Below are 26038 nucleotides of genomic sequence, written 5' to 3'. Positions count from 1 at the left end.
TCCCTCTATTCTGACCCGACAACTACACTGACCACGTGTGTGCTGTTTTCTGGGTCAATGGTCAGTCTTTATAGCCGGGGAGTTGATCCAGGGCAGGGCACGGCCACAGGGAAGGGACTCACCGTCTCCTTGTTTTCAGCCTTGCCTAGCCTGGGGCCAGGCCCAGACATGGCTCAGCAAGGCCTTGTGGGGCTGAGCATGGCTATTGAGTCCCCTCCACCCCGCCCCTGCCAAGCCAACGGGCCTGGCACCAGGCTCCTCGGGCCCCCAACCTGTCCCCAGGGTAAACATCAATTTTTCACAAGGGCCCATTCACAGGCACTGGGGCATTTGATCCTCTGCCTGTGACACTGCCCGACACCCGAGCCTTGACCCTGGCCCTGAAGCCCTGGGACACAGCGGGCTCACGGCGCCCCTGAGACCCGCACCAGCCTGGCTGCCTGGTGGGGAGGTGGACTCTACAAGGCCACCAGGCAGCTGCTTTGGGGTGCTCTGGACGCCCAGCTGCTGGGCTGGCCTCCTACACACCGGCGTGAGCTGCGAGAGCTGGGGACAGAACAGGGATCCACAAAGAATTTGGGATTCGGGGGGTGGAGGAGAGTAGTGAGGGCTTAGGACCTGAGGGCCAAACGTCAGGAGAAACTCAGATACACATTTTTACTCCTAAAAATAAAACCAGGCCATGTGCAAGTTCGTCGCTTTTCCAATTGGCAGCAGGGACTATAGACTCTCGCTAGGTTATTAACCCACGTCCGATTTTCCCTTGCCGCTACTACAACAACCTGGAGTTGAGGCTCCATATGCCCATTTCACAGCTGGGAAATTTGAGGCACAGAAGAAAGAAATAGCGGATCTAAGGAGAGAGACGGAGTCAGATAAAGTATAGAGGAAACCAAGCAACAGGGAAAGAGGTGTCTCTCTGTCGCTGTCTCCCTCCCACCCCACACGACTGCCCCCAGCCCAGGATGTCCGGCCCCAGCCTCAGCTCAGAAACAGCTCCATGAGCTCCATGCCGCGGGCTCTCCCCTCTGCAGGGCACAAGCTTCCGTCTTTCCAGGCTCGGGACAGTTTTGTTCAATGGCTGCCAGGGCTGAGCCCCGACAGGTGCCAGGAAGCCCAGGCCCAGCATCAAGCCATGCCATGGCTCCCCCCAGTGCAACGACCCTCTTCCACGCCCAGGACACCCAGCGGCCCATCCATACCTGGGACACAGCGACCCAGCAGTGGGGGCAGCTGCCTATGCAGAGGGCTCCGGAAGCTGAGGTCACAGGTCCGTGTGTGCAGACCCGCTGCCCGCTGCCCCCCGCCCTCTTCCTGAGTCGTGCCCCGCGGCTCACTCTGGGTGTCTCTCTGTCTTCTCCTGCCCAGGGCGGCTGTCCAGCTGACACTGTCACCCTCCCCTCCCTACTCCAGAGCCTTCTCCCAGGAGGCGGAGCTGCAGGGGGCCTCCAAGGTCTGGTGTGGTGACATCAGCGCGGGGGGCGGGCTGTCAGGGCTGGGACTAATGTCCAGACACAGCCCCGGGCTCTGTGTGCTGCAGCAAGGGCACTGGGTCTCTGGCTGCGCTGCGGATCCGCGTCAGGGCAGAGGCCTGGGCCTCCCGCCCTGCCATCGGCAGTGCTGCTACCTGCTGCCTTGGTACCTGGGCAGGGAAACTGAGCTCGATCCTATAGCCCCAGCACCTGTGCGCCCCCACAGCTGTTGTCTCTTCCCTGGTGGTTGCTGCCGACTGGGAGAGAAGCAGGCGGGTGCAGCAGCCCGTATGCTGGCAGCTCCCCCCTCAGCTGCATCAACTCAGCACTGCCCTCCACAGCTTGTTCTGGGGGTTGGGGGTGTGATTGTTCTAGAATCAGCAGGAAACTTCGCCAAACCGGCTGGCTAGGAGCAGTCCCATAGGTGACAGGCACACACACTCACAGAGGGAAGTGAAATATGCCATTCAAAGGACAGGAGATGGACAAGAAACACCTGGCAAGACGGGACAGCTTCCCCTGGCCTGGGCACCTTCCCACCCTTTGCCTTCAGCGGCACCCACAGCTGTCCCCTTGGTGCACTCTCCAGGGGCAGTGCTAGCCCTGCAGAGGGAGAGGCACTTTGAGATTCCCCAGCTCTGGAACTGGGGTGTGTCTGCAGGAATCCCGCCCAGAAGACAGAGTGAGGGGCCAGGAATGTGGAGGAAGGGAGGGGTGACCAAGGGGGAACCCATGACCCAGCAGCGCCACCTGCTGGCAGCACAGGCTCCACCGCCCACTGCTGGCGTGGCACCAGGGAGGCAGCCTCTGCTGGGTTAGGGCTCCCACAGACAGAGCCCCCCGAATGCTGCAGCACACCTCCACCCCGTGGCCCTGCCTCGAGCTGCTCCGGGAGTGGACATTCGCAGCGGTTACGATGCTGCAGCCCCTCCAGGAGCCCCTGCGTCGGAGTCCTGGCTCTGCTCTCCATTCGGGCTGCCTGTTAATGTGCATCTTGAGAAATAGCTGATGATGGTTGGAGCACTTGGGTGCCTACCACCCACGTGGGAGACCCGGATGGAGTTCCCTGCTCCTGGCTTCAGTCTGGCCCAGCCTCGGCTGTTGCGGGCATTTGGGGCGGGAACCAGCAGAGGGGAGATCTTTCTCTGTGAAATAAATTTTTAATTTGAAGGGCAGGGGGAGAGGGAGATAGGGTAAGGAAAGAAGGAGAGAGGGGGAGAGAGAGAAAAGGGGAGAAGGGGGAAAGGGGAGAGGGAGTGGGGAAAGAGGGGGAGAGAGAATCTTCCACCTGGTTCACTTGCCAAATGGCTGCAACAGCCAGGGCTGGGCCAGGACAAAGGCAGGAGCCTGGAATTCCATCCACATCTCCCACATGATTGGTGGGGGTCCGAGCACTTGGGCCATCTTCTGCTACCTTCCCTGGGGCATTAACAAGGAGCTGGATTGGAAGTAGAGCAGCCAAGACTTGAACCAGCACTCATATGGGATGCTGGCCTCACAAGAAATGGCTTAACCCGCTGTGGCACAATGCCAGTACCCCCAATGTTTTAAAAATATATTTACTTGAAAGTTAGTGTTACACAGAGAGAAAAGGAGAAACAGAGAGAAAGAGAGAGAGAGAGAGACACTTCCATCCGCTGGTTTACTCACCAATTGGCCACAACGGCCAGAGCTGCGCCGATCCAAAGCCAGGAGCCAGGAGCTTCTTCCTGGTCTCCCACATGGGTACAGGGGCCCAAGGACTTGGGCCATCTTCTACTGCTATCCCAGGCCATAGCAGAGAGCTGGATCGGAAGTGGAGCAGCCAAGGCTCAAACCGGCGCCCACATGGGATGCCAGCTCTGCAGGTGGCGGCTTAACCCGCGATACCACAGTGCTGGCCCTGCCCCCGTTTTTTTTTAAAGGGTTTGCTCTGGAACACTGCACTCACACCTGCTGCCAATACTCAGCACCTAATGCTCTACAAACTGCCCCTCCTGGCCTCCCAGGCTGGGCTGGACACGTGGGCTCAGCCCTGCACAGCTGGGCGGGTGAGGCCCAGGTGGGAGCACGAGGGCACCAAGGCCCCCTTGCTGGCAGCTGGGGCAGAACACAGGTGTGAGCTGTTAAGGACTGGGGGTTGCAGGGCCTGCATGTGGAGCCTCCAGGCCTGGCCTGGCCGCGCCATGGCCGCGCTCATGCCCCACAGGGGTGACATGGTCTCCTACGCCACAGTAACCACGACATTCCCCTACACCCACTGCAAACCAGGCGCTTTGCTAAGCAGGTGACATAATGGGTGTCTCGGTGTGATTTGTCTCCCTGTAACAAAACACCTAAGATGGGGTATTTTACAGGAAAAAGACCTATTTTACTCACAGTTCTGGGGGCTGCTCTCTGGGCTTTTATCCCATGACTGCCTGGCTCTCACCAGAGCCCACCTCTTAAAGGGCCACCACCTCTAGCCCTGCCTACTGGGAGAACTTCTAGCACATGAAACTTTAGGGGACAAACATCCAAACCATAGCAGAGTTGGTCTTGGTTAGCCTTGATCTCACACTGCACTTACCCACGCCCCCTCCAAAAGGACCTTTCAAATGCAACCCCCCACCCCCCGCTTCCTTGCTGGGGCTGCCAGCACCTCCCACTTAAACGCCCTGCTCTGGCTGCCCCACACCCTCCCGTGCCCCCCTCCCGAGCTCATCTTTCTCGGGTCCTTCAAGGTATCAGCCTTCTAGAATCTGCCAGGTTAACAAGCCCTAGAGGGGCCCCGCATTTGTCCTGACCAGCATCTGTAACTGGCCATCCCCACCAGCTGGGAGGCTACTCAGGGCGGGGACCAGCCAGCCCGTCGGGCCCACCTCATGCAGGTGTGATGGTCAGCGGCAGGTCCGACAGAGCGACTCCGGGAATCTCGGTTCAGACTCGAGGCATGGCAGCTGGGGCCAGCCTCGGTTGCGACTGCCAAGTCCTTCTGACCAGAGGCCAGATCCTCAGGCTGGGGAGATGGTCTTCCACTGCCCCTCCCCCAGAGAGGCGGGCGGACACAAGCAGGCCTTTCTGAGACTGTGGTACCATTTATTGTTAGATCAGATCAGACCCCTCTCCCCCATCCCATGTGGGCCTTCAGGGCTGAAGCCTGGGCCTGCGTGGCGAAGGCTGCAGGCAACACCCATTTGCACGTGGGGACCCCGAGTGCATGAAGCAATTCTCTCCCCACCCACTCTCGACCCTCACCTTCCGGGTCCCCAGGTCCCTGCACAGCCAGGAGCCAGCCTGGCCCACCTCGAGGGGCCGGAAGTGAGAGCAGGGCTGCAGTACCAGTTCTTTTCTGCTGGGGTGTGAGGCAGCAGCCAGCCCCCGGGCTGAAGCCCATCTGCTACTTGGTCCTGGCATCCCCCCACTGCCTGCACGTACCAGGGGGCGTGGCTGAGCAAGGCAGCACGTGTTGGCTGATCTGGCCCAGGCTGGCCAAGCAGCGTTTACCAGCCCCCGCCTAATTTCAGACATCGGGAAGTGGGGGTTCCACGGGTGTGCAGGGAGCATGGAGGGCGCTGCACTGCTCTTGTCCGGCACTCGGCGACAGCAGGGCTGACAGCGCAGGCGTCGGGGACGCAGGCACGGGAGGTTTCAGTGATTCGCTCCTGGTCACGTGCACAGTCCTGGCCCCAGGCCCAGGTCCTCGGGCCGGGGGGTGGGGGGTCGCAGCTTTGGGAAGGGATCCTCTCGTCCTCCTCCTGTTTCTGTCCCTGGCCTCTGCTGTGGCTGAGGGAGCCAGGGTCCAGGCGGCTGTGGGTGAGGAGGCAGAGTGAACACGCCGTGGAATCTGGAGCTGGAGACTCAGGTGCCCAGAGGAATTCCCGTTCTTGAAGCCGCCACACTCGTTCTGTGGCTACACCTGGCCTGGAGGCCCAAGCAGGGCCCCGCGGAGGCAGGGAGGGCGTCCCGGCACCGAAGCTCAGCCAGAGGCTTCTAGAACACGGTGGGTGCCGGCTACCAGAGCGCCTGCTGCAAACCTCGCCCCCTCGCCAGGGCCACGGCCCCTCTGGGAAGGGCCCACTTCTCCAGCCCTCCCCACATGCAGCCAAAATCGTGCCAGGAGAAGAGCAGAGGGCTCCTGGCTCGCAGCTTGCCTCTGAGAAGCCCTGGGTGAGAGGGAGACTTTCTCCCACAGGAAACAACAGAAAGCTTGAGGACTAAAACACTTTGGCCCGGGCAGCAGGGAGGGCACCGTGCCCTTCTCGGCTGCGTTCTGGGGGAATGTTGGTGCAGGGGTCCCTGGCCAGGTGACGGCTACCCATCTCCTGCCACAGCCAAGGGTGGTCTGACCCCGCATGGCCTGCACCGGCCACCCCAGGCTACCTTCATTTGGCAAATCTCTGTTTGAGTGAACAAGTGGATGATGGCCACGGGGCCAAGGCCAGAGAATCAGCAAAGGCCACCTGCACATCTCCCAGAGCCCCGCCTGAGCAGGAGCCCAGCAGGAGCCGGGAGAGAAGGGGGTGAGGGAGACAGGGTAGGCCCAGGCCCAGCGAGGCGAGGACGGGCTTGGGAATGTGGCAGTTGGTGTGTAAACAAGTGACATCTTGGCGCTCCTCGGCGGACTGCAGGCCCTAGGAAAATGTCTTCAACGGTAAGCGCTGTCCCGTAGCAGTGGTGGCAGGTGGGCTGGGAAGGGCTGATTTAAATCTCGGGCAAGACTCCCATGTGAGAAGGGAGTGCTTTGGGGCCCTTGGGACATGAGGCTCAGAGACAGGCAGAGACGTCCCAAGGGCACACAGCAGGCCAGTGCAACAGTGGGCAAAGGACCCCAGTGTCTGGCTCCCAGGTGGTCTCGGCCTGGCAGGGACATGCAGGTGGTGGTGAGAGCTGCTGGGGCCGGGCAGGTGGGCAGGCATCAGACAGCCGTGAGGGAGGCACTGCTGAGGACGCGCACGGCCACAGTGCCCGGCAGGTCGCTGGGCTGCCGGCTGCTGCGGTCCCGCAGGTGGAGTGTGTGCAGGGCCTGCAGGTCGTTGGGGTCGGCCTTCAGCTGCACTTGGCCCAGGAACTCATCCTTCAGCACTCGGTGGTTCCAGATCTGCGAGGAGACAGGAGTCTGGCAGGGCCTTCCCCAAGACTAGGGATGCGCATGTATGGGGGGGGGGGGTGCTGTCAGGAGCAGCAGGGCCTTGAGCCCACTTGCTGCAGTGCAAAGCCCAGCTGTGGGCTAAGATCCCTGCACCACCTGCTTTGCCACGAACCCTGGGCAAGGCGTCAGGCTCCCCAGGCATCCAAGCTTCCTCCCAGGGGCTGGTGTTGGGGCATAAGGGATAGAGCCACGGCCTGTGATGCCAGCGTCCCATAGTCCCACAATGCAGCAATGGCGTGAGTCCTGGCTGCTCGGCTTCCGACCCCACATCTGCAGCCATCCCAAGCAGCGGCTTAGCCTGCTGAACCACAAGGCCCACCCTGTGGTTTTCCCATCTTCATTATTTTTAAATATACATATATGTATTTATTCAAAAGGGAGAGTGAGAGAGAAGGAGAGCGAGAGACCTTCCATCTACTGGTTCACTCCCGAAATGCCCACAACTCTCTTAAATGCTGGGCCAGGCTGAAGGCAGGAGCCAGGAACTCCATTTGGGTCTCCCAGTGGGTGGCAGGGGCCCAAGTACTTGAGCCTCCCCAGCTGCATTAGCAGGGAGCAGAGTAGCCAGGACTCAATCCGTGCTCTGATATGGGAGGTGGCAACACAAGCGGTGGCGTAACCCACTGCGCCCCAACACCGGCCCCTTCCCCATCTTGAACGTGATGGTTGGATCAACTGCCCCTAGGGGCCTGATACCTATGGGTCTGTGGTTCGACCCAGTGGGGCCCAGGGTTAAGAAAACGTGGAAAATCCACAGTGGCTCCCCAGGGTCCCGGGTGTTTGTTTACAGCAGGTTTCTCTCCCACAGAGACACTGCCCTGGGCCCGGGGGACAGATGGCGTCCTGCTAATGAGCTCAGAATCCTCGTACCCTGGCCACCTTCGCTGAGAGCAGAAGGAAGCGCATGTCCAAGATCACGGCTCGAGACCCCTAAGTCAGCCACCGTGACCCAGACCGTCCCAATCTCTGCCCGGAGGGGAGCTGGAGGGGCAGCTCCGAGGCGCGGGGTGAGGGCCATGGAAACGCTCTCTGCGCGCAGCCAGGAAGCCGAGCCTGCTGGGCCGCGGTCACACCAGCTGACCTACTGGGTCTGCCTAGAGGGCTCGGGTGTGCCAGGGGTGGCACCAAGGCCACACTGAGGGTCGGGGACACACTAAGAACCAGAACCCGACCTAGGACACAGTCAAGGGCGCAGTCAAGGGCGCTTTCCTGTGGGGCCCCGCGCTCTGAGCGAGCTCGCAGCACACGGGCCCAGGGGCCCTGTGCAGGGCAGGCTCACCTGGACAGTGACAGGCTGGCCTGGCTTCTTGCGGTAGAAGACGCCCTTGACGTTGTACTCGGGAGCTGAGGTGCCCCTCTGCACGGCCGAGCGCACTGCTTCCCCCTCGCACTTGATGATCACGTAGGAGTTGGCCCCTGGAGAGAAGGCATGGGACAGGGACTGAGGCCGGGGGCTGTGGGGGGGCCTATGAAGGCAGACTGGAGCCTGGTTCATCTGAGAGCTGCACAGCTCCCAGACAGGCAGACCGGCCTCCAGGCCTTCACCCGTGTGGCTTCCTCTGCCCCGAGCACCCTTCTCTCCTACCCCTTTTCCCAGGCTTTATACCCTAACACCTCCTTGGCCCAGGAAACGGCCACCTCCTCCAGGGAGCCTTCCCGAGCCTCTCCCCAGCTGCTGTTCCTGTGCCTCACTGCCCCAGCACACTGGAAACTCCTGACAGCACGAGGTATACCCCTTCCTCCCTCTGTGCCAGGCACCACCTAGGCACAGCTGGGCCCACAGTAGGCATCAGGGAAGGTTTGCTGCTTTGCTGAGTGACAGCAGGACAGCTCTGGGGGCCGGGGTCTGCACTGGTGGGCAGAAGTCTGGGGGCAATCAGCAGGAGGGCTGGGGGGCTTGCCCTGAGGGAGCTCACCTGTCGGGGAGTCCTTGAGGCCTGCAGCCCCCAGGACATGTACCTGGGTCACCTGCTGAGGGTAGCCACAAAGGGAGCTCCAGCAGGTGTGGGGGGGCTCGTCCAGGCGCAGCTCCCTAAAATGGGGCAGGGGAGAGAGGTAGAATGAGGGGTGGCTCCAGGAAGACAGGAGGAGAAGAGGGGGTGCAGGAAGTGGGAGGGTGGGGTGGGCATTTGGTCCGGTGGTTAAGACACAGCCTGAACACCCACAATCCATGTCAGAGCTCTCGGGTTCGTGTCCCGGCCCCACCCTCCCTTCCAGCTCCTGCTAATGAGCACCCTGGGAGGCACCAGGTGACGGACAACTGCTTGGGCCCCTGCCACCCATGTCGGAGACCCCGATGGGGCTCCTGGTTCCTGGCTCTGGCCTGGTCCAGCCCAGCTATTGCAGGCATTTGGGGAGTGAACCAGCGGATGGGAGAGGTCTGGCTGCCTCTCTGCCTTTCAAAGAAACAAAAATAAAGAAAGAAATCCACCAGTCTCCTCCCTTCAAAAAACTAAAGTGGACGAGAGGGAAGCAGTGCTCTGTTGTTTCATTTGAGTCCTGAGCAAAAGCCCCAGGCATCCTGGACCACCTGGGCTTCCCCTTCCCTCCCCCTATCCCAGGGGGCTGCAGCGCCCCCCAAGGGAAAAGCCATGAACGGAGCACCTACTATGTGCCGGGCCCTCGCTGGGCTATTGCTCATATTACTGCTAATCCTCAAAGACCCTGGGAGCCAGGGGAACATGCTTATGCCCATTCTACAGATCAGGATGGCTTGGCCCACTGGGCGGAAAGGGCCTTGCCCACACAGCACAAAGTGGCAGAGCCTGGGCTGGCAGACCCAGGGCCATCGGTCGCGCCACAAACGGCCTCCCAGGGCTGGGACGTGGAGACACGGAGTCTGGGCTGCACCCCAAGGTGAGCAGGGCAGTGTGGGACCAACAGGACTGTACTTGGCAGGGATGGGGTTGCTTTTCAAAGTCCACTGGGCCCAGAGGCAGCCCCCAGGGGGGCAGGGGATTATGGTGACAAGACCCCAGGACCCTGGGATCAGGCAGGCTGGGAGGCCTTGCCCGATTCCCCACTCACTTGGCCTTGGACACCCCTCTAACCTATGTTCCTCTGTCAGGCCTCCTGCTCAGGGGCGCAGGGAGCTCCAAGGAGACGAGCGAAAGCCTTTGTATGCCAGGAAGCACACTGCATGGGGGGAGCTGTTTCCAGCTGTGACCACGGGAGCCGGGCAAGCGAGAGGACGAGACAGCCCTGGTGGCAGGACCGGGCAGCCGGATGCCTGGGCACCACGCCTTACGCAGAAGCAAGCATGTTGGGCTGCAGACCGCAGTCAACCCAGTATGGACCCCTGGGCCTGAGCCCCCCGCGTACCTGCAGTTGGCAGGTACATCGGTGAAGACTCGGAGCAGGAACTCGCCAGTGTGGCCTGGCTCGAAGGTGGTGGGGATGATGACGTAGCGGCCTTCGGGCTGCTCGGTGCGCAGGAAGACGCTGCGCGAGTTGATGTAGATGGAGCTGGCCGCCTTGTGCTGCAGGCTGTGCATGCGGTACTGGCGGTTCTCCTCCACCTGCGGGCAGGCCAGGGCTGGGCCACGCCTCCGCCACCGGGGGCACGGCCACTCCGCCCCACCCAGCCCTGAGCCACCCACAGCCCCACACGGGGGAAGGGGCATGGAACCCATTTAGATGAAATGCCCAGAGCAGACACTATGGGGGCAGGAGACTGACTGGCGGTTGCCTAGGGCTAAGGGGGCAGGGGGCTGGTGGGGCTGGGGGCTGGGTGCTGATGGCTGGAAGAAAGGAGATGGCGTGTGGTGCAGGGCTAGGGGGTGTGGAGATTAGCTACAATGCACCGTGGTGATGGTTCCGCAACCCTGTGGCCACAGCCGAAGAAACTACATCAGATTCTTTCAAAGCGCGATTGCGCAGTCTGGAGTTTGAGCTCCATAAAAGCTGTCCAGGGTCACAGCCACGTGCTGAAGGGACCCGCCAGCTGCCAGGGTGTACCAGACAATCCTCCAGACAGGTGCCGTGACCTGCTGTCATCTGGTCAGTGGGCTCAGACACCGCAATGTAGCAACAGTGTCCCACCACGTCGGCACACAATGAACGCACCAGCTCGGTGACGGGAACGCCTTGCCAGGGCAGACCCCCAGGGGCCCGTGTGGACCGAGTGCTGGCCTACCCCCGTGCTTTCATCAGGTGCCCGCGGTCTGACAAGCCCGGGGGGCCGCACCGTGCCCAAGGGCACCATTCACGGGGCATCACCCCCTGGGGAAGGGCTCAGGGGGAGAGGCGGGGGTGAGGCTGCCCGGCCTGCCCAGCAAAGCCCTGACACAGAGATCCGGCAGCTGTGGAGGGCGGAGCAGCCGGGGGCCCAGCTGCCCCCAGGCCCGCCCACAGCGAGCCCCAACCACCACCAACCCTCCCCTTGCTCTTCCACCAAACAGCCCCAGGCTGCGGGTCTCAGCAAGGAAGAAACTGGGCTGAGCACTCCCCTCGGAAGCCGGGCCCAGCCACGCCGTCCCCACGGCAGCCTGGTGTCCGAGAGCGCTCGGCCCGGCTCGGCGGCCTCGCCCTCCGAGCTCTCGGCCCGGCTCCGGCTCCGGCCCGGCTCCGGCTCCGGCTCCGGCGGGCCTCACCTTGTAGATGTCGAAGCCGATGGCCAGGTTCTCGCCCTTGCCCTCCCGGCGGGTGGACCGCTTGGGCCGCTGCTGGATGCAGATCAGCACTTCGTCTTCCGGCTTCTTGACATCAAAGAGGTACTGCAGGCGTGGCCGAGGAAACACACACAGACACGGCCGTGGGACCACGCCGAGGCGGGCTCGCCAGCCCCCGCCGGCAGCCACGGGGAGCGCATGCGTGGCGCAGGCACGTGACCCCTCTACGCCTCGGCCCCTCCCCCGCCACACAGGCCTGGAGGCGCTGACCCCGGGCCGTGCAGCAAGGCTGGGAGTGGGAGGAAGATGCTGGCACGCGGCCGGGGCCCAACAAAGGCTCGCCATGAGCCTGAGGTTGGAGTAGCTGCCGCAGGTCATGCCGGGAGCCCCGCCTGGCCAAATTCACCAGGAGCTTGAGTGGGAGTGAGAGGTCTGAGTCCCTTCCCCGAGACTCTGGGCACGACTGTCACTATCAGTCCCTCCGAGCTGCGGTTTTGTCATTTTTACCCTCGCAGGTCAGAGTGAGAGGCTGGGGCTGTAGGACCACCCCCCCCCCAGGACAGGTCCAGCAAGCCCATCTAACCCCCCCTGGACAGACGGGCACCCTGAGGCCCAGGATGCGCCCAAGGGCACGAGGAGTGCCTGGCAGGGCGGGGGTCCGCCGGGGGCCCACCTGCGGGTTCTGGAAGAAGGTGTCCTTGTGGTTGATGCAGCCGCCGCTGCGGTTCTGCCTCGGGTCCTCGTGCCGGGTCCAGGCGCCCCGCAGCCGGGCCTCCTCCCACGTCTTGTGGATGCTCAGATAGGAGGTGTTGAGCACGCGGCACTTGATGATGTCGGTGAAGTACCGGCACACGTCCTCGAAGGTCATCCTGGGCATGGGAGGTGCCACAGTGGGCTGTGGGGACGCAGGGGACGTAGGGGCCCCTTCCTGCCCAGCTCACAGGAGATGAGGAGAGGCTCGGAGAGAGGGCGCGGCTCCTGCGCGCCACAGGGCGAGTAGCTGCCGCTGACTGCCCCCACCCCCACCCCCACCCCCGGCCAGGCCAGCACACTGACCAGAACTCGCCGTCATCCTGCACGGTCACACCCATCTTCTCCCGCTCACTCTTGCTCACTTTCTGCCACTCCTCGGAGCTGGGGTATGAGGGAGGGCGGGGAGAGGGGGCAGAATGAGAGGTGGGGTCTCACTGGAACCAGTGCAACGGGGTGCAGTTCAGTGCCAGTCCTCCCTTGAGCGCATGGCTGGGGCCCCTGAGAGGCCCTGCCGCCCCTCCCACTGCCCCTATGCTAGCCCAGGAGACCCAGAGAACAGCGGCAGGCGGGGCTCAGGGCATGGCCCTGGGTGGGGGCGGCTCCTTCACTAGGGCCATGGGCCACACTGTCATCCCCTCTCCCTCCCTGCTGGGGGCCTCCCCTGGCCACCTGACAGCCTGGTCCCCAAGTCCCAGCAGGCCAGCTCGCCCGCCCGGCCTTTGCCCATGCCGAATCCATCACCCCGCACCATCCTAAGGAAGCCTCCCTTCTTCTGCCTTCCCAGCATCACCCGCCCCAGCCCCTGGAAGGCCCAGCCCTCCTCCCTGTGCCCGGGCCTCACGTGTCGCTCCAGGGCCCGTTCCACTCCCGCTCGCCCCAGGGGTTGCGCAGGCGGATCATGTCCAGCTTCTCTGACTTGAAGAAGGCCAGCAGGCCGTGGCCCAGGCGCACCTTGCGCACATCGGTGACAGCGTATGCGTGGCCCTTCACCAGGCCGCACGCCAGGCGGGCCTCCATGTCTGCAGCTGTCACCGCCTGCAGGAGGACACAGCCACTCGAGAGAGGCAAAAGGCAGGTGGGACTCGGGGGCCGGAGCCAGAGCCAGGAGACTGCAGCACCCCCTACAGGATGGGGCGGGAACTGCAGCCCCCACACGACCTTGGAGGCTGTGATGGGGCTGTACTGTGTCCACAGGTCTGCACAGACCCTCACAGGGACAGCAATGGGGTCAGCTCCAAGGCATGCAGGAGCTGACTCGCACTGGCTCAGCTGATCGTTAAACATTCAGGACTTTTGAGAGTGGGTTTTTGAAAACACCGGCAGCTAGAAACCAACCCCGGTGAGTCTTCACACCACAGACATCAGTGGATGCCGCCGACCAGGGCTTGTTTCTTTTCTACAGCCTGTTTATCAGCAACCTAAAGGTCAGGTAAACCTGGATTCAAATCCTGCCATCCCTGAGCCCCCACTTTTGCAGCCAAATCATGAGCCGCAGGTGAGATCAGATGAGCTTCTTGGAGCACCTGGCCCCAGGCCGGCTCACTGTGGGGCTCCCCCTGTCTCCCACCTGCCCTGAGCTTCTGGAGCCTCCCACGGTGTGTGAGGGAGCCTGAGACGCCCACCACAGTCAGAAGCTGGGGTGTGGCTACAGCGTGCAAGGCTGAGGGTCTGCAGTATGAACCAGCCTGGGACCTGGCACCTTGCGTCCCAGGCAGGGCAGGAGGAGGGGAGGCCCACCTGGCATCCTCACCTTGATGGAGGCGCTGATGAGGCCTCCCCGGGTGTGCACCTTTAACATGCGCTCGAAGAGTTGGTTCCTCTTGGCCTCGTCGTTGGCGAAGTCCCCCTCCATCAGGTCAATGGGCTCCGAAACGCCACCCGTGAAGTCCACCAGTGCGTCCGCCGTGTTGCCCCCATCCAGCGCCTGGTAGCAGCCCGCCAGCCTGGGAAGCAACGTGGAGAGAATGCCCTGATCAAGCTCCCCAGCCAGAGCTCTGAAACCCAGAGAGGTCATGCAAACTGCAGTGGTCGCCCAGCAGGCCACAGCGGAACCCAGGCCACTCCCAGCCCAACACCACCCAGCCACGGCATTCAGTGGCTCAAGTCCCCCTGAGCCTCAGCAGCTCCATCTTTAAAAATCAGCTGTGCAAACATGTAGCCACTCTTTTCCAAGGAGTCAGAAGCTCAGGTATCTTGCTGTGCTAATTCTGGGTAGGCAACAGGGTTTATAGTGGTGGAAAATCAGAGACAACCTAATCAGACAGGAAACTCCTTTGAAAGCTAACGCTGCAGCCACACCATGGAAGGAATTCCTGCCACAGGGACCAGCTAGAGATTCTTGTTACACTGAACAAAGAACACTGTTGCACTCCAATTCCGCTGACCTTGTAAACCAAAAGCCACTTAAGGGGCTGGTGCTGTGGCATAGTGGGTTAAGCTGCTGCCTATAGCGTCAACATCCTGTATCGGCGCTGGTTCAAGTCCCGACTGCTCTACTTCTGATCCAGCTCTCTGTTATGGCCTGGGAAAGCAGTGGAAGGTGGCCCAACTCCTTGGGCCCCTGTACCCACATGAGAGACTGGGAAGAGGCTCCTGGCTCTTGGCTTTGGATTGGCCCAGCTCTGGCTGTTGCAAACATTTGGGGAGTGAACCAGCAGATGGAAGATCACTCTCTCTATCTCTCCCTCTCTCTGTCTGTAACTCTGCCTTTCAAATAAATAAACTCTTTAACTACAGCAAAAATAAATAAATGGGGCTGGCACTTGGCACAGGAGTTAAGACACCGCTTGGGATGCCTGCATCCCACATGGGAGTTCCTGGTTCAAGTCCCAGCTCCTTCACCTTCAGGGCATCTTCCTGTTAATGTGCACCCTGGCAGGCAGCAGGTGGTAGCTCCTGCAGCTGCGTCCCTGCCACACATGGGGGAGGCCCAGATGGACTCTGGGCTCCTGGTTTTGGCTTGGCCCAGCCCTGGCTGTCACGAACATTTGAGGAGTGAACTAGAGGATGGAAGAGTTCTCTCTGTCTAAAGAAAAGAATTAACCACTTTAAAAATTAAATTAATGTAGCAAAACAAGCAAGCACAGAATGGTCCAGCCAGTGTGGAAAACTGGCAGTTTCTCAATTAAACAGGAGGGGGTTTGGTGTAGTGGGGTTTGGTGACCTGCTTGGCAGGCTCACATCCCATGTCGGAGTGCCAGGGTTCGAGACCCTGCCTCGGCTCCCTGCTGACGCCTCCTGGAGCATCAAGTGCTGAGCCATAGGAGACCCAGATGGGGCTCCAGACTCCTGGCTTTGGTCTGGCCCAGCCCTGGCCACTGTGGTCACTTGGGAAGTGAACCAGAGGATGGAAGATCTCTCTCTCTTTCCCTCTCTGCCTGCAACTCTGCCTTTCAAATAAATAAATCTTTAAAAAAAAACGTTAAAAGTTGAACAGAACTGACCCTAGCTTCACTCCTAAGCACTATTCAAAAGAACAGAATGATGTCTACAGACTCCTGTATGTGGCCGCACTCTGACAACCCGTGCCCATCCATGGCCGGGTGGGTAACCACGTGCTCCCACGCACAGCAGCATGAATGGACGTCACGGAGACAGCTCACTGCGGGGCAGAAGCAGACGCTACAGCGCGGGCAAACTCCCAGAGCCCAGGGCGCTTCCCCAGGCCCGGCGGGGTGCAGGGCAGGCACTGCTGGGAATGCTGAAAAGGGTTCAGGCATCGAGGGTAGTGATGTCACACAGCATCGTGACTCAAATGCCACCCAACTGTAGACTCAACACATGGCCGACAGGAGAAACACGTGGCCTGTGTACACAAAGCAAGGCCACGGTCAGAGCTCCTGGGGGGCGCAGGCTCAGTGGCCACCAGGGGGCAGGCTTTGCTGTCTGAGGAGTAAGCACAGAACCTGCCAATGCAGTTTTCCTGTTTGTGATGTTGGGAATATTTGTTTTTCCTCTCTCTCTCTCTCTCTCTCTTTCTCTCTCTCTCTCTCTCTCTCTCATTCTCTCCCCGCCCCCATCCCAACTCCCCACATTTTCCAAGGAGACTGACCAGGGGCCCGGGAGGAGAGCCAGCAGGGCCAGTGGGGCTATCCCGGAACCTCCGTGCCCCGACCTCCACCCTCCCCCTCCTCGGCTGCTCGGCACCTCCCCTTGGGCCCGTCCTGTGCCTGGCTCTGCGCTGCAGGCAGGGACCCAGGCCTGACACTCGGCAGGAGGAGGGCTGGGTGGGCAGACAGAGAGGCCGGGTGCGGGGCAGAGGGCGGGGAAGGCAGGCACTGGCCCACCCTCCACACGCAGCCCCGCCTCAGGGAGGGCCCAGCAGCCTGGGGTCTTTGCCAGGATCCGAGTGCGGGCCCTGCCCTGGCTACCCGCAGGGAACTTGCCTGGCCTCAGCGCCTCCTCTGTGAGACGAGAGACCCTTCCCCACCGCACCGGGGCCAAGCCTCCACCGCAGCAGGACAGGAGGAGCTGGCCCTGCTCCCCACCGTGCTTTCCGGAGCCCCTGTGGCGGCGGGCACCTACTTGGCATAGGCCTTCTCCACCAGCGCGCACCAGAACTCGCGGCGGGAGTTGGAGTGGCAGTAGATGAGTTGGTTGTTGACAGTGGGCAGCCGGTCATCGATGACCACGTCCACCCACTCGCCAAAGCGCCAGAAGTGGAAGTGGAAGATGCCCGCGTAGGCGTCTGGCTTCTCAGGGTCCCATTCCTGCTCCTTCCAGTCCGGGATGACCTGCATGGAGACAGAGCGACCAGGATGGGGCAGGTGCAGAGGGGCAAGTTCACTGTCGTCAACCAGTGTGGGCCTCAGCCGGCTAAACCCTTCCCACCTGGGGGCCCGCAGGGGGTGGAGCTCCCTTAGGCTCCTCCCGTTAATCCCCTCTGGCCTCCCCTCTCCCCCTAGGCCTCTCCTTGTACCCTGCCCCCACTCACCTGTGGCCACCCAGGCTGCCCAAGCTGGCAGCCATGCCGGCTTTCTCCCCCTTTCTCCACCCAGTCAGGCCCATGCCAACCCCAGCACTGCTCTGGGATCCGGCTCCTGCCCTCATTGGCATCACCCTGGCTCAGACACATCTCCTGGGCCAGGGACCCCGTGACAGCCCTTGCAGCTACACCTGCCCTCGCCCCACACAGAGGTGACCCCCCTGATGCTATCAATTCTCTTGAAAGTAAGACCCACCCCTGCTGTGCTCAACCCCACCCCACCCCATGCTCTGCCCACCTCCCCAGCCACACTGCACCCCCCCCGCAGTGGCCCCCACCCTGGCTCTACACCTTCTCTTCCTCCTCCTACTCATACCCAGCTGATATCCATTTGCCCTCTTGTGTCCAACCTCCTCCTCCAGGAAGGCCTCCCTGACTCTTCAGACTAGGCTAGGATCCCTATCCATCCATCCCACAGCCCCAGGTACTTCTTATCTGAGATGCTTACTTTTATTAGCTATAATTAAATAACTGTGGGACACTGTGCTCAAGTCTGAACCTCTCACTGGGACACCAGTTCTCTGAGGCCAGGGCCACAGTGGCCACTGCTACACACCTGGCCCCTGGTCCACAGGTGGGCTCAGTGAGCACACTGGCTGAGTGACTACTCCACACACATCTCTATGATGTACTGAGCCAGGCTCAGAGAGGGAAGGGAATGTGTGCAGGGTCCCACAGCTGGAGAACCCCACGTTCACATGCTCTCTGGCTTGTCCAGGACTCACAGCCAGGGCGGGAGGAGCTGTGTGCAATGGGCACGGAAGAATGGAGGAACCAGACTCTCCCTGGCCGCACGAGGCTCCAGTCTGGCAGGACAGGCAGGCACTGGGGCCAAGCGCTGAGGCCAGCACAGGTGCACATGGGGCTGTGGGGGGAAAGGAGCGGCAGAGGCCCCCCAGCGGCCCTGAGAGCTGGCAGAGGGCAGCCCCCGGCGGATGAGGACACACAGGGACGCTGTGGGCATGCAGGTGCATGGGGGAGTGAAAACCCCTTACTCTGCCAGTCAGGTGAGTGCCCAGGGGCCAGAAGCTGCCCTAGGACACCCACGACGCCTTGCCTTTGGCCAAGTTGCCCCCCGCCCCACCCCGCTCTGCCCTGCAGGCTGGCAAAGGGAGATGCTCCCTGGCAGGACATTTGAGACCCAGGAAATGAAGATGCCCAGAGCAGCAAGAGGTGGCTCTGCCACCAGCAGAGCCTTCTGGGTGCCAGGCATGGGGCCAGGCTGCTCACCATCACCCCTCAGCACAAGTCCCAGGGCATCAGGCGTGGGGCCAGGCTGCTCACTGTCACCCCTCCGCACAAGTCCCAGGGCACCAGGCGTGGGGCCAGGCTGCTCACTGTCACCCCTCCGCACAAGTTCCAGGGCACCAGGCATGGGGCCAGGCTGCTCACTGTCACCCCTCCGCACAAGTCCCAGGGCATCAGGCGTGGGGCCAGGCTGCTCACTGTCACCCCTCCGCACAAGTCCCAGGGCACCAGGCGTGGGGCCAGGCTGCTCACTGTCACCCCTCAGCACAAGTCCCAGGGCATCAGGCGTGGGGCCAGGCTGCTCACCATCACCCCTCAGCACAAGTCCCAGGGCACCAGGCGTGGGGCCAGGCTGCTCACCGTCACCCCTCCGCACAAGTCCCAGGGCACCAGGCGTGGGGCCAGGCTGCTCACCGTCACCCCTCCGCACAAGTCCCAGGGCACCAGGCGTGGGGCCAGGCTGCTCACCGTCACCCCTCCGCACAAGTCCCAGGGCACCAGGCGTGGGGCCAGGCTGCTCACTGTCACCCCTCCGCACAAGTCCCAGGGCACCAGGCGTGGGGCCAGGCTGCTCACTGTCACCCCTCCGCACAAGTCCCAGGGCATCAGGCGTGGGGCCAGGCTGCTCACTGTCACCCCTCCGCACAAGTCCCAGGGCACCAGGCGTGGGGCCAGGCTGCTCACTGTCACCCCTCCGCACAAGTCCCAGGGCACCAGGCGTGGGGCCAGGCTGCTCACTGTCACCCCTCCGCACAAGTCCCAGGGCATCAGGCGTGGGGCCAGGCTGCTCACTGTCACCCCTCCGCACAAGTCCCAGGGCACCAGGCGTGGGGCCAGGCTGCTCACTGTCACCCCTCCGCACAAGTCCCAGGGCACCAGGCGTGGGGCCAGGCTGCTCACTGTCACCCCTCCGCACAAGTCCCAGGGCATCAGGCGTGGGGCCAGGCTGCTCACTGTCACCCCTCAGCACAAGTCCCAGGGCACCAGGCGTGGGGCCAGGCTGCTCACTGTCACCCCTCAGCACAAGTCCCAGGGCACCAGGCGTGGGGCCAGGCTGCTCACTGTCACCCCTCCGCACAAGTCCCAGGGCACCAGGCGTGGGGCCAGGCTGCTCACTGTCACCCCTCCGCACAAGTCCCAGGGCACCAGGCGTGGGGCCAGGCTGCTCACCGTCACCCCTCAGCGCAAGTCCCAGGGCATCAGGCGTGGGGCCAGGCTGCTCACCGTCACCCCTCCGCACAAGTCCCAGGGCATCAGGCGTGGGGCCAGGCTGCTCACCGTCACCCCTCAGCACAAGTCCCAGGGCACCAGGCGTGGGGCCAGGCTGCTCACTGTCACCCCTCCGCACAAGTCCCAGGGCACCAGGCGTGGGGCCAGGCTGCTCACTGTCACCCCTCCGCACAAGTCCCAGGGCACCAGGCGTGGGGCCAGGCTGCTCACTGTCACCCCTCCGCACAAGTCCCAGGGCATCAGGCGTGGGGCCAGGCTGCTCACTGTCACCCCTCAGCACAAGTCCCAGGGCACCAGGCGTGGGGCCAGGCTGCTCACTGTCACCCCTCAGCACAAGTCCCAGGGCACCAGGCGTGGGGCCAGGCTGCTCACTGTCACCCCTCCGCACAAGTCCCAGGGCACCAGGCGTGGGGCCAGGCTGCTCACTGTCACCCCTCCGCACAAGTCCCAGGGCATCAGGCGTGGGGCCAGGCTGCTCACTGTCACCCCTCAGCGCAAGTCCCAGGGCACCAGGCGTGGGGCCAGGCTGCTCACCGTCACCCCTCAGCGCAAGTCCCAGGGCATCAGGCGTGGGGCCAGGCTGCTCACCGTCACCCCTCAGCACAAGTCCCAGGGCATCAGGCGTGGGGCCAGGCTGCTCACCGTCACCCCTCAGCACAAGTCCCAGGGCATCAGGCGTGGGGCCAGGCTGCTCACCGTCACCCCTCAGCACAAGTCCCAGGGCACCAGGCGTGGGGCCAGGCTGCTCACCGTCACCCCTCAGCACAAGTTCCAGGGCGACGCCACAGGAAGTCGCCAGCAGACGGTTGTCTCCAGTACAGGTGAGGGAGGCAGGACTCAAACCCAGGGCTTCTGAGCCTGGCGGGGGCCCAGGCCTGCTCCCTCCTCACCTCCTCACCTCCTCACCTCCTCACCTCCTCCCCTCTCACCTCCCTCAGTCACCTCTATGTCCTTTCTGAGAGACACTCCCAGGCCAGCCCCGCCCTCTCCCCACTGAGCTCTCAGGACAGATAGCTGTTCAGAGAGAAGCAAGGAGTTACCCAAAGGCACAGTGCAACGGGGAGTCCTAAACCAAGAACCCGGGCCTGGCCTGCGGCTTCCACACAGTGTGTGTGTGTGGGGGGGGGGGGGGCCTGCTGGGAGGCACTGCAGGGACCCAAGGGGATCATTAGCCCAACTCGGGGCTTGTCCCAGAGTCTTCTGTGCCTCAAAGAGCAGCTGATGAGGCCCCAGGGCCTGGGGAGCCAGAGCCAGAGCTCCCGGCGGGCCTTCAGTTCCCCTCCGGAATCCCTGCCCTTGGACTTGGCATGTGATGGGCCCTGGGTCAGCCGGTCAGCCCTCTGCCCTCTGCCCCTCGGCAGCCAGCAGGGACTGCGTAGCTGGGAGGACGGAGTCTAAGCAGGCAGCTCACAGGCACGCACCCTGAATGCGAGCCCCCAGCACAGGGGCCGTGCCAGGGATCAGGAGGCCACCAACGTCTCCTGGGACCGGGCTGGGCACGGACAGCGACTGTGCGGGATGAAAGCCCCCCAAAGCGCAGCGCTGGGCTCACATACACGGACCACAGAGACCTCCGGAGGACAAGGGAGAGCCGACTCAATTTTTAGAAACCAGAAAACGAAGGTAAGGACCCACCACTGATCCTGCCAGTGCTGCACACGCCACAGCAAGGGGCAGCCCAGTGCGACCAAGGCCAGGCCCCCTCTGGAAGAGAACTGCAGCCAACGCCGGAGGAGGACCCGGGAGCCGAGCCTGTCACCCCTCCGCAGCCATGGGAGCCAGCGGCGGCGGCCACCGGCTTCCAGCATCAGGAGGAGACCCCAGACAAGGGCTTCAGAGAGTTCATGAAAAATGGAATTAAAAGATAAGCTTAGGGGGCAGTGCTGTGGCATAGCGGGTAAAGCTGCCACCTGCAGTGCCAGCATCCCACACGGGCACTGGTTCGAGTCCCGGCTGCTCCACTTCCGGTCCAGCTCTCTGCTAGGGCATCAGTAGAAGATGGCCAAGTGCTCGGGCCCCTGCACCCATGTGCTTCGGTCTGGCCCAGTTCCAGCTGTTGTGGCCATTTGGGGAGTGAACCAGTGGATGGAAGACCTCTCTCTGTAACTCTATATCTCAAATAAATAAATAAATCTTTTTAAAAAAAAAAGATAAGCTTATTTTAGTCCAAAAAACTCTTGACATCCATGCAGTTTTTTCATAATACAAATTTCCATGAAGTTTTGGAAAAGTCCCTGTAAGTGTGAATTTAAAATACACTGTTTTATTTCTTATTCATTGTTATTTTACTTCCAAAGCAGACTGACAGACAGAAGCAGAGATTTTTCATCCACTGGTTCATTCCCTAAATGCCTGCAACAGCCAAGGCTGGACCAGGCCAAAGCCAGGAGCCAGGAACTCCGTGGGGTCACGCATGTGGGTTCCAGGGACCCTACTGCTTGAGCCATCAGCCGCTGCCTCCCAGGGTTTGCGTTAGCAGGAAGCTGGAGAAGTGGCGCAGGGACTTGCCTGCAGGCACTCTGATCTGGGGCACAGGCAGCCCCAATGGCATCTTAATTACTGCGCTAAATGCCCACACCTCAAAAAAATTTAAGACTTATTTATTTGAAAGAGTTATGAAGGGAGAAAAACAGAAAGAGACAAAGAAAGAGAGATCTTCCATCCACTGGTTCAGTCCCCAAATGGCCGCAACAGCCGGGGTAGGGCTTGGCTAAAGCCAGGAGCCAGGAATCTCATCCAGTCTTCCACAGGGCTCCATGCACTTGGGCCATCTTCCACACTGCTTTTCCCAGGTGCATCAGTAGGGAGCTGGATTGGAAGTGGAGCAGCCAGGGCTCCAACTGCACCCATGTGGGATGCTGGTGCTGCAGGCAGCAGTTTAACCAGCTGCACCACAGCACTGGCCCCAAATAAATAAATCTTTAACAATAAAAGTAAATACACTTCTCTCTCTCTCTCTCTCTTTTTTTTTTGGGGGGGGGCAGCTGCGCGCCAGGAGCATGGGGGCCTGAAGCGGGTATGGGTTTCGAACGCCCGACCCCGAGACCCGAGAGGGGGCTGAGGCGCAGCCCCGGAGCAGAGCCCAACAACCTGAGGATTCTGAGAAGGCAGGCTGGAGCCCTTGGCTAGGACAAGCCACCGCACATCTGTCCAGGCAGCTTGGAGTGCCAGGCCCGGCGGTCGCTGCCCGCGGGCTTCCACACGCAAGCGGCCCCGCATTGCTCTGCGCTGCCGCCCCCCGCTGGCCCACCACACTTCTCTCTTAATTTCATTTTCCATGAATGTTTTTGAAGTACACTCATAGGTGACATCTATGAAACAGTCATGCCAAAAAAAGAACAGTGAAAGGGGAAGTAAGCAATTGAATGCTAGGTTTTTGTTTCGGTCGCATTCAAATAAACAAATTGTACAACATACTTATGTAGAGCACAGACTGGAAACCGGAACTTGTCCTGCGGATTCGGTCATGTCAGAGAAGTACTCTAAAAATACCTCGGTGGGACACTGCTATTGCGGTTTTTATTACTTAAAAGAATTTTTATTTGAGAAGCAAAGAGGCAGAGAGAGCAAGAGCGAGAGTGAGAATGAGAGTGAGAAGAGCAGTCCCACCCACTGACTCCCTCCCCGGCCCAGATGGGAGTTCCGGACTCAATCCTGGTCTCTCCCATGCAAGGCAGGGACCCAGTTACAGACGCCGGCCTCCCAGGGTCTGCTCTGGCAGGAAGTTGGGGCCAGGAAGGGAACCCACCCCGATTTGGGAGCCGGCAACTTGACCACGAGGCCTAACGCCTGCCCTTGGTTGTTAGCCCGTGAAACGAGTCCTCATCTCTCAGAGGGTGCTCGTGGAAACGCTGACACATGAAAAGGATCTGCAGCCTGGGGAAACGGAAGGGTGTGAGTGGACCAGGCCGCGCCGAGGAGAGCGTGGCGATCAGCTGGCCCGGCGTGTGTGTGCAGACCGCAGCAGGCCCGCCCTGCAGGGGCCCTGCTGACCCTCGCAGACTCCTCCTCCTCCCACCGGCCAGCAGAGATCCACCACGAGCGCCAGACACCCAGTAACACAGTAGGGCCCCCTCCTGCACCTGTCCCCTTGCTGGGGCCTCCCTGAAGGCAGGTGCGGGGTGGGGAGGCCGCCCTACCCCCTGCCTCCCCACTCATGGAAAGGAGGTCCATGGGGTGGGGCCAAGTCTGTCTCCTCCCAGTGCCCAGCGCAGGGCCTGGCCCAGCTCCCAAGTGGGGAGAACCCCTGGTACAGGACGGCGCAGACCCCTCCCAGAGAAGAGAAAGGAGAATCTCAATGTGGGCCCCCTCGGCGGCTGCTGAGGCTCCTCTATGGCTGGCCCGGCAGTGGGGCGAGGGCTACAGAGGGTTTAAGGCCTCCCTCACACCCCAGGGACGTGATCCCTCAGTAGCCATCCACCACACAGTAGCGCCCACAGGGCCCCTGGGGGCAGCAGCAGACCCTGCCCGGCTTCATGGCGACAGAGAGGGCTGGGGGGATGGGGGAGGTCAGCAGCCAGGGCCTGGAACCGCTCAGGACCTGGGTGCGAGCGTGTGCCTGTGTGAAGTGTGTGAGACGCTGAGACACGGGAGGGAGGGGTGCTGACTTCTGCTTGGGACCCAGAGGACAGCGCGGCCAGGGCTGCAGCGGGTCTCCTGTTGCCTAGGCTGGGCGAGGTGGGCATGGCGCCTCTTGGGTATTCAACATTCTGCGGGTCCCTGGTGCTGAACGTGAGATTCCTGTTCCCAGTTTCTGATTCCCGCACTGGCAGAGCCCAGGATGGCTGGGGGCCACCCCTTCCTCCTTGGGACAGTGCAGCCAGGCGGGCTCATCACCCAGAGATCCGGGGACAGGATCCTCAGCCTCAGGAAGAGCCCCTGCCCCTGGGCCTCTGTGTCCAAACACAGCGAGCCTGACCACTGTGTTGAGGGCGCAGAGCCCTGAAGGGCCCAGTGGGGCAGGTGTGGCCGCATCAGTGCCAGAGCCCTCTGGAGGAGTCGCGGGTCCAGTGGTCCCAGGGGGCTAGAGGGGATGGGTCCCGGAAGGAGACTGAACATGCGGCAAGTCAGAGGCTGGGAGGGGCAGGGGCTGCCTGAGGACACCCACCCCCTCCCTGCTTTGTGTACCCCTGCCAGCTCCACCCTGCAGGGGAGGGAGACACAGCCAGCCTGTCCGGGGAGGGGGGGCAGAGGCAGAGGCCTCAGAGCAGCTGCCCCCACCCATGTAGCACCGCAGCTGTCCGGCTAGTTGGTGGGAGGGGGCTGGGAGCTGTGGGAGCAGCCCAGCGCAGGTGCTAGGGCTGCGAGGGGCAGGGGGCCCAGTTGTTAAAGGACTGTGCGAGAGACTGTGCACCCCCGAGGCAAGGACACAGGCTTTATTGCGGACACGCAGCGCGCACGGCGGAGGCCCTCAAACCGGTGGGGCAGGGTAGGGGGCAGGCAGCCTGGCCCAAGAGGCCCCAGGGCTGCAGGGAGAGGTCCAGTAACCAGGCAGAGGAGGCAAGCCCATCCTGGAGCAGGCCCCAGGCGTAGAAGCTCTACCCACAGGGCCCTGGGGGTGACAACCCACTCCTGCTCGCCCCGCTCTGACGCCGCTGGGGACAGCTCTAGCCTCCTGCTCCCGGGCCTTGTTCCCGGGCCCCGAGTTCCCCCAACAGCTCTGCTCAGAAGGGGAGGTGTCCAGGGCGAGGCTCTCACTGGCCAGAGAGAGAACACAGGGCTGCGCCCAGGACAGGCCTCTTGCTCCAGGGAGGGCCCTCTGGGAATGGGAACAAGGCCCAGGGCCAGACCGGAACCTGATGATAATCATACCTCAGTTTCCCCATGTGTCTGATGACCAGGCTGTACCCAGTGGCCTTAGGAGCCAGGGTCCCACTGCCCCGCCACTGCTGCTGCCGACCACCAGTCACCATAACACCTTCCCCCTCCTGCCCCAACACCACTACAGCAGCCCCAGAAATGCCAACACAGGTGACGCCAGGAGGGAGCACTGGCCGGCCCTGACCAGCGGGTAGGAGAAGCCCAGCTGCCCAGCAGGGGGACCCTGCGGACACCACACCTTGGACGCCCCCACGCAGCTTCCTGTTTCTGGGTACTGAATCCCGCTCCGTGGGAAGCTCAGACTCCCGGCTCAGGAAGCCCCTCTGAGGGCCACCTGGGGCCAAACCTACGGGGCAGGCACGGACTCCCGCGCTCTGCCCACACGGACGCTGCGTGCTCCCAGTCTGTGCGTGCTTCCATAGACAGGCCAATCTCCACACGGCTTCCCACAGGTCCCCCTGAATCCACGGCTCCACGCTGCTGCCCTTCCCAGGGCAACTTCGCCCCCCTGACCAATCAATCCTCCAGCGATCCTGCCCCACATGCCGAGGGCCCCTAGGGCACTGTAGGGCCACGTCAGGCTGTGGCCAGGAGCAATGCCTTCCCAGGTCCTCAGGCTGGGTCCACCACCGGATGTGGGCTTCGGCAAAGGGCACGGTGCCAGAGGGCAGCGACCACCTGCTTGCTGGAATCCTTAGGGACGCTGCCCCTGTCCTGTTGGGCTGGGGAGTTCTCTGGATCTTGGGTGTCTCTCTCTAGATCTCTGCCAGTCTCTCTCTTCCTGCTGGAGTGGCAGGAAGAAGGGGCCATG

At 62.1% G+C, this 26038-nt stretch overlaps 1 protein-coding gene across 1 annotated transcript in view; it reads right to left on the bottom strand.

Moving 5' to 3' along the window:
* Positions 1–4517: 4517 nt before the first annotated feature.
* The window catches only part of CAPN5 (calpain 5), a 36068-nt gene continuing 14547 nt past the window's right edge, over positions 4518–26038 (bottom strand). Inside the window, exons 3-12 of the mRNA XM_062196754.1 lie at positions 16470–16678; positions 13696–13888; positions 12787–12980; positions 12249–12326; positions 11866–12061; positions 11175–11297; positions 9904–10100; positions 8499–8614; positions 7862–7998; positions 4518–6531 (exon numbers count right to left, since the gene is read on the bottom strand). Coding sequence (XP_062052738.1) covers positions 6349–6531; positions 7862–7998; positions 8499–8614; positions 9904–10100; positions 11175–11297; positions 11866–12061; positions 12249–12326; positions 12787–12980; positions 13696–13888; positions 16470–16678 — 1626 coding nt within the window. The 3' untranslated portion in view covers positions 4518–6348. The remainder of the gene's footprint in view (positions 6532–7861; positions 7999–8498; positions 8615–9903; positions 10101–11174; positions 11298–11865; positions 12062–12248; positions 12327–12786; positions 12981–13695; positions 13889–16469; positions 16679–26038) is intronic.

The sequence above is a fragment of the Lepus europaeus genome, chromosome 7 (assembly GCF_033115175.1).
Source record: "Lepus europaeus isolate LE1 chromosome 7, mLepTim1.pri, whole genome shotgun sequence".
Classification (NCBI taxonomy): Eukaryota; Metazoa; Chordata; class Mammalia; order Lagomorpha; family Leporidae; genus Lepus; species Lepus europaeus.
This window is presented reverse-complemented; position numbering and strand designations above follow the sequence as displayed.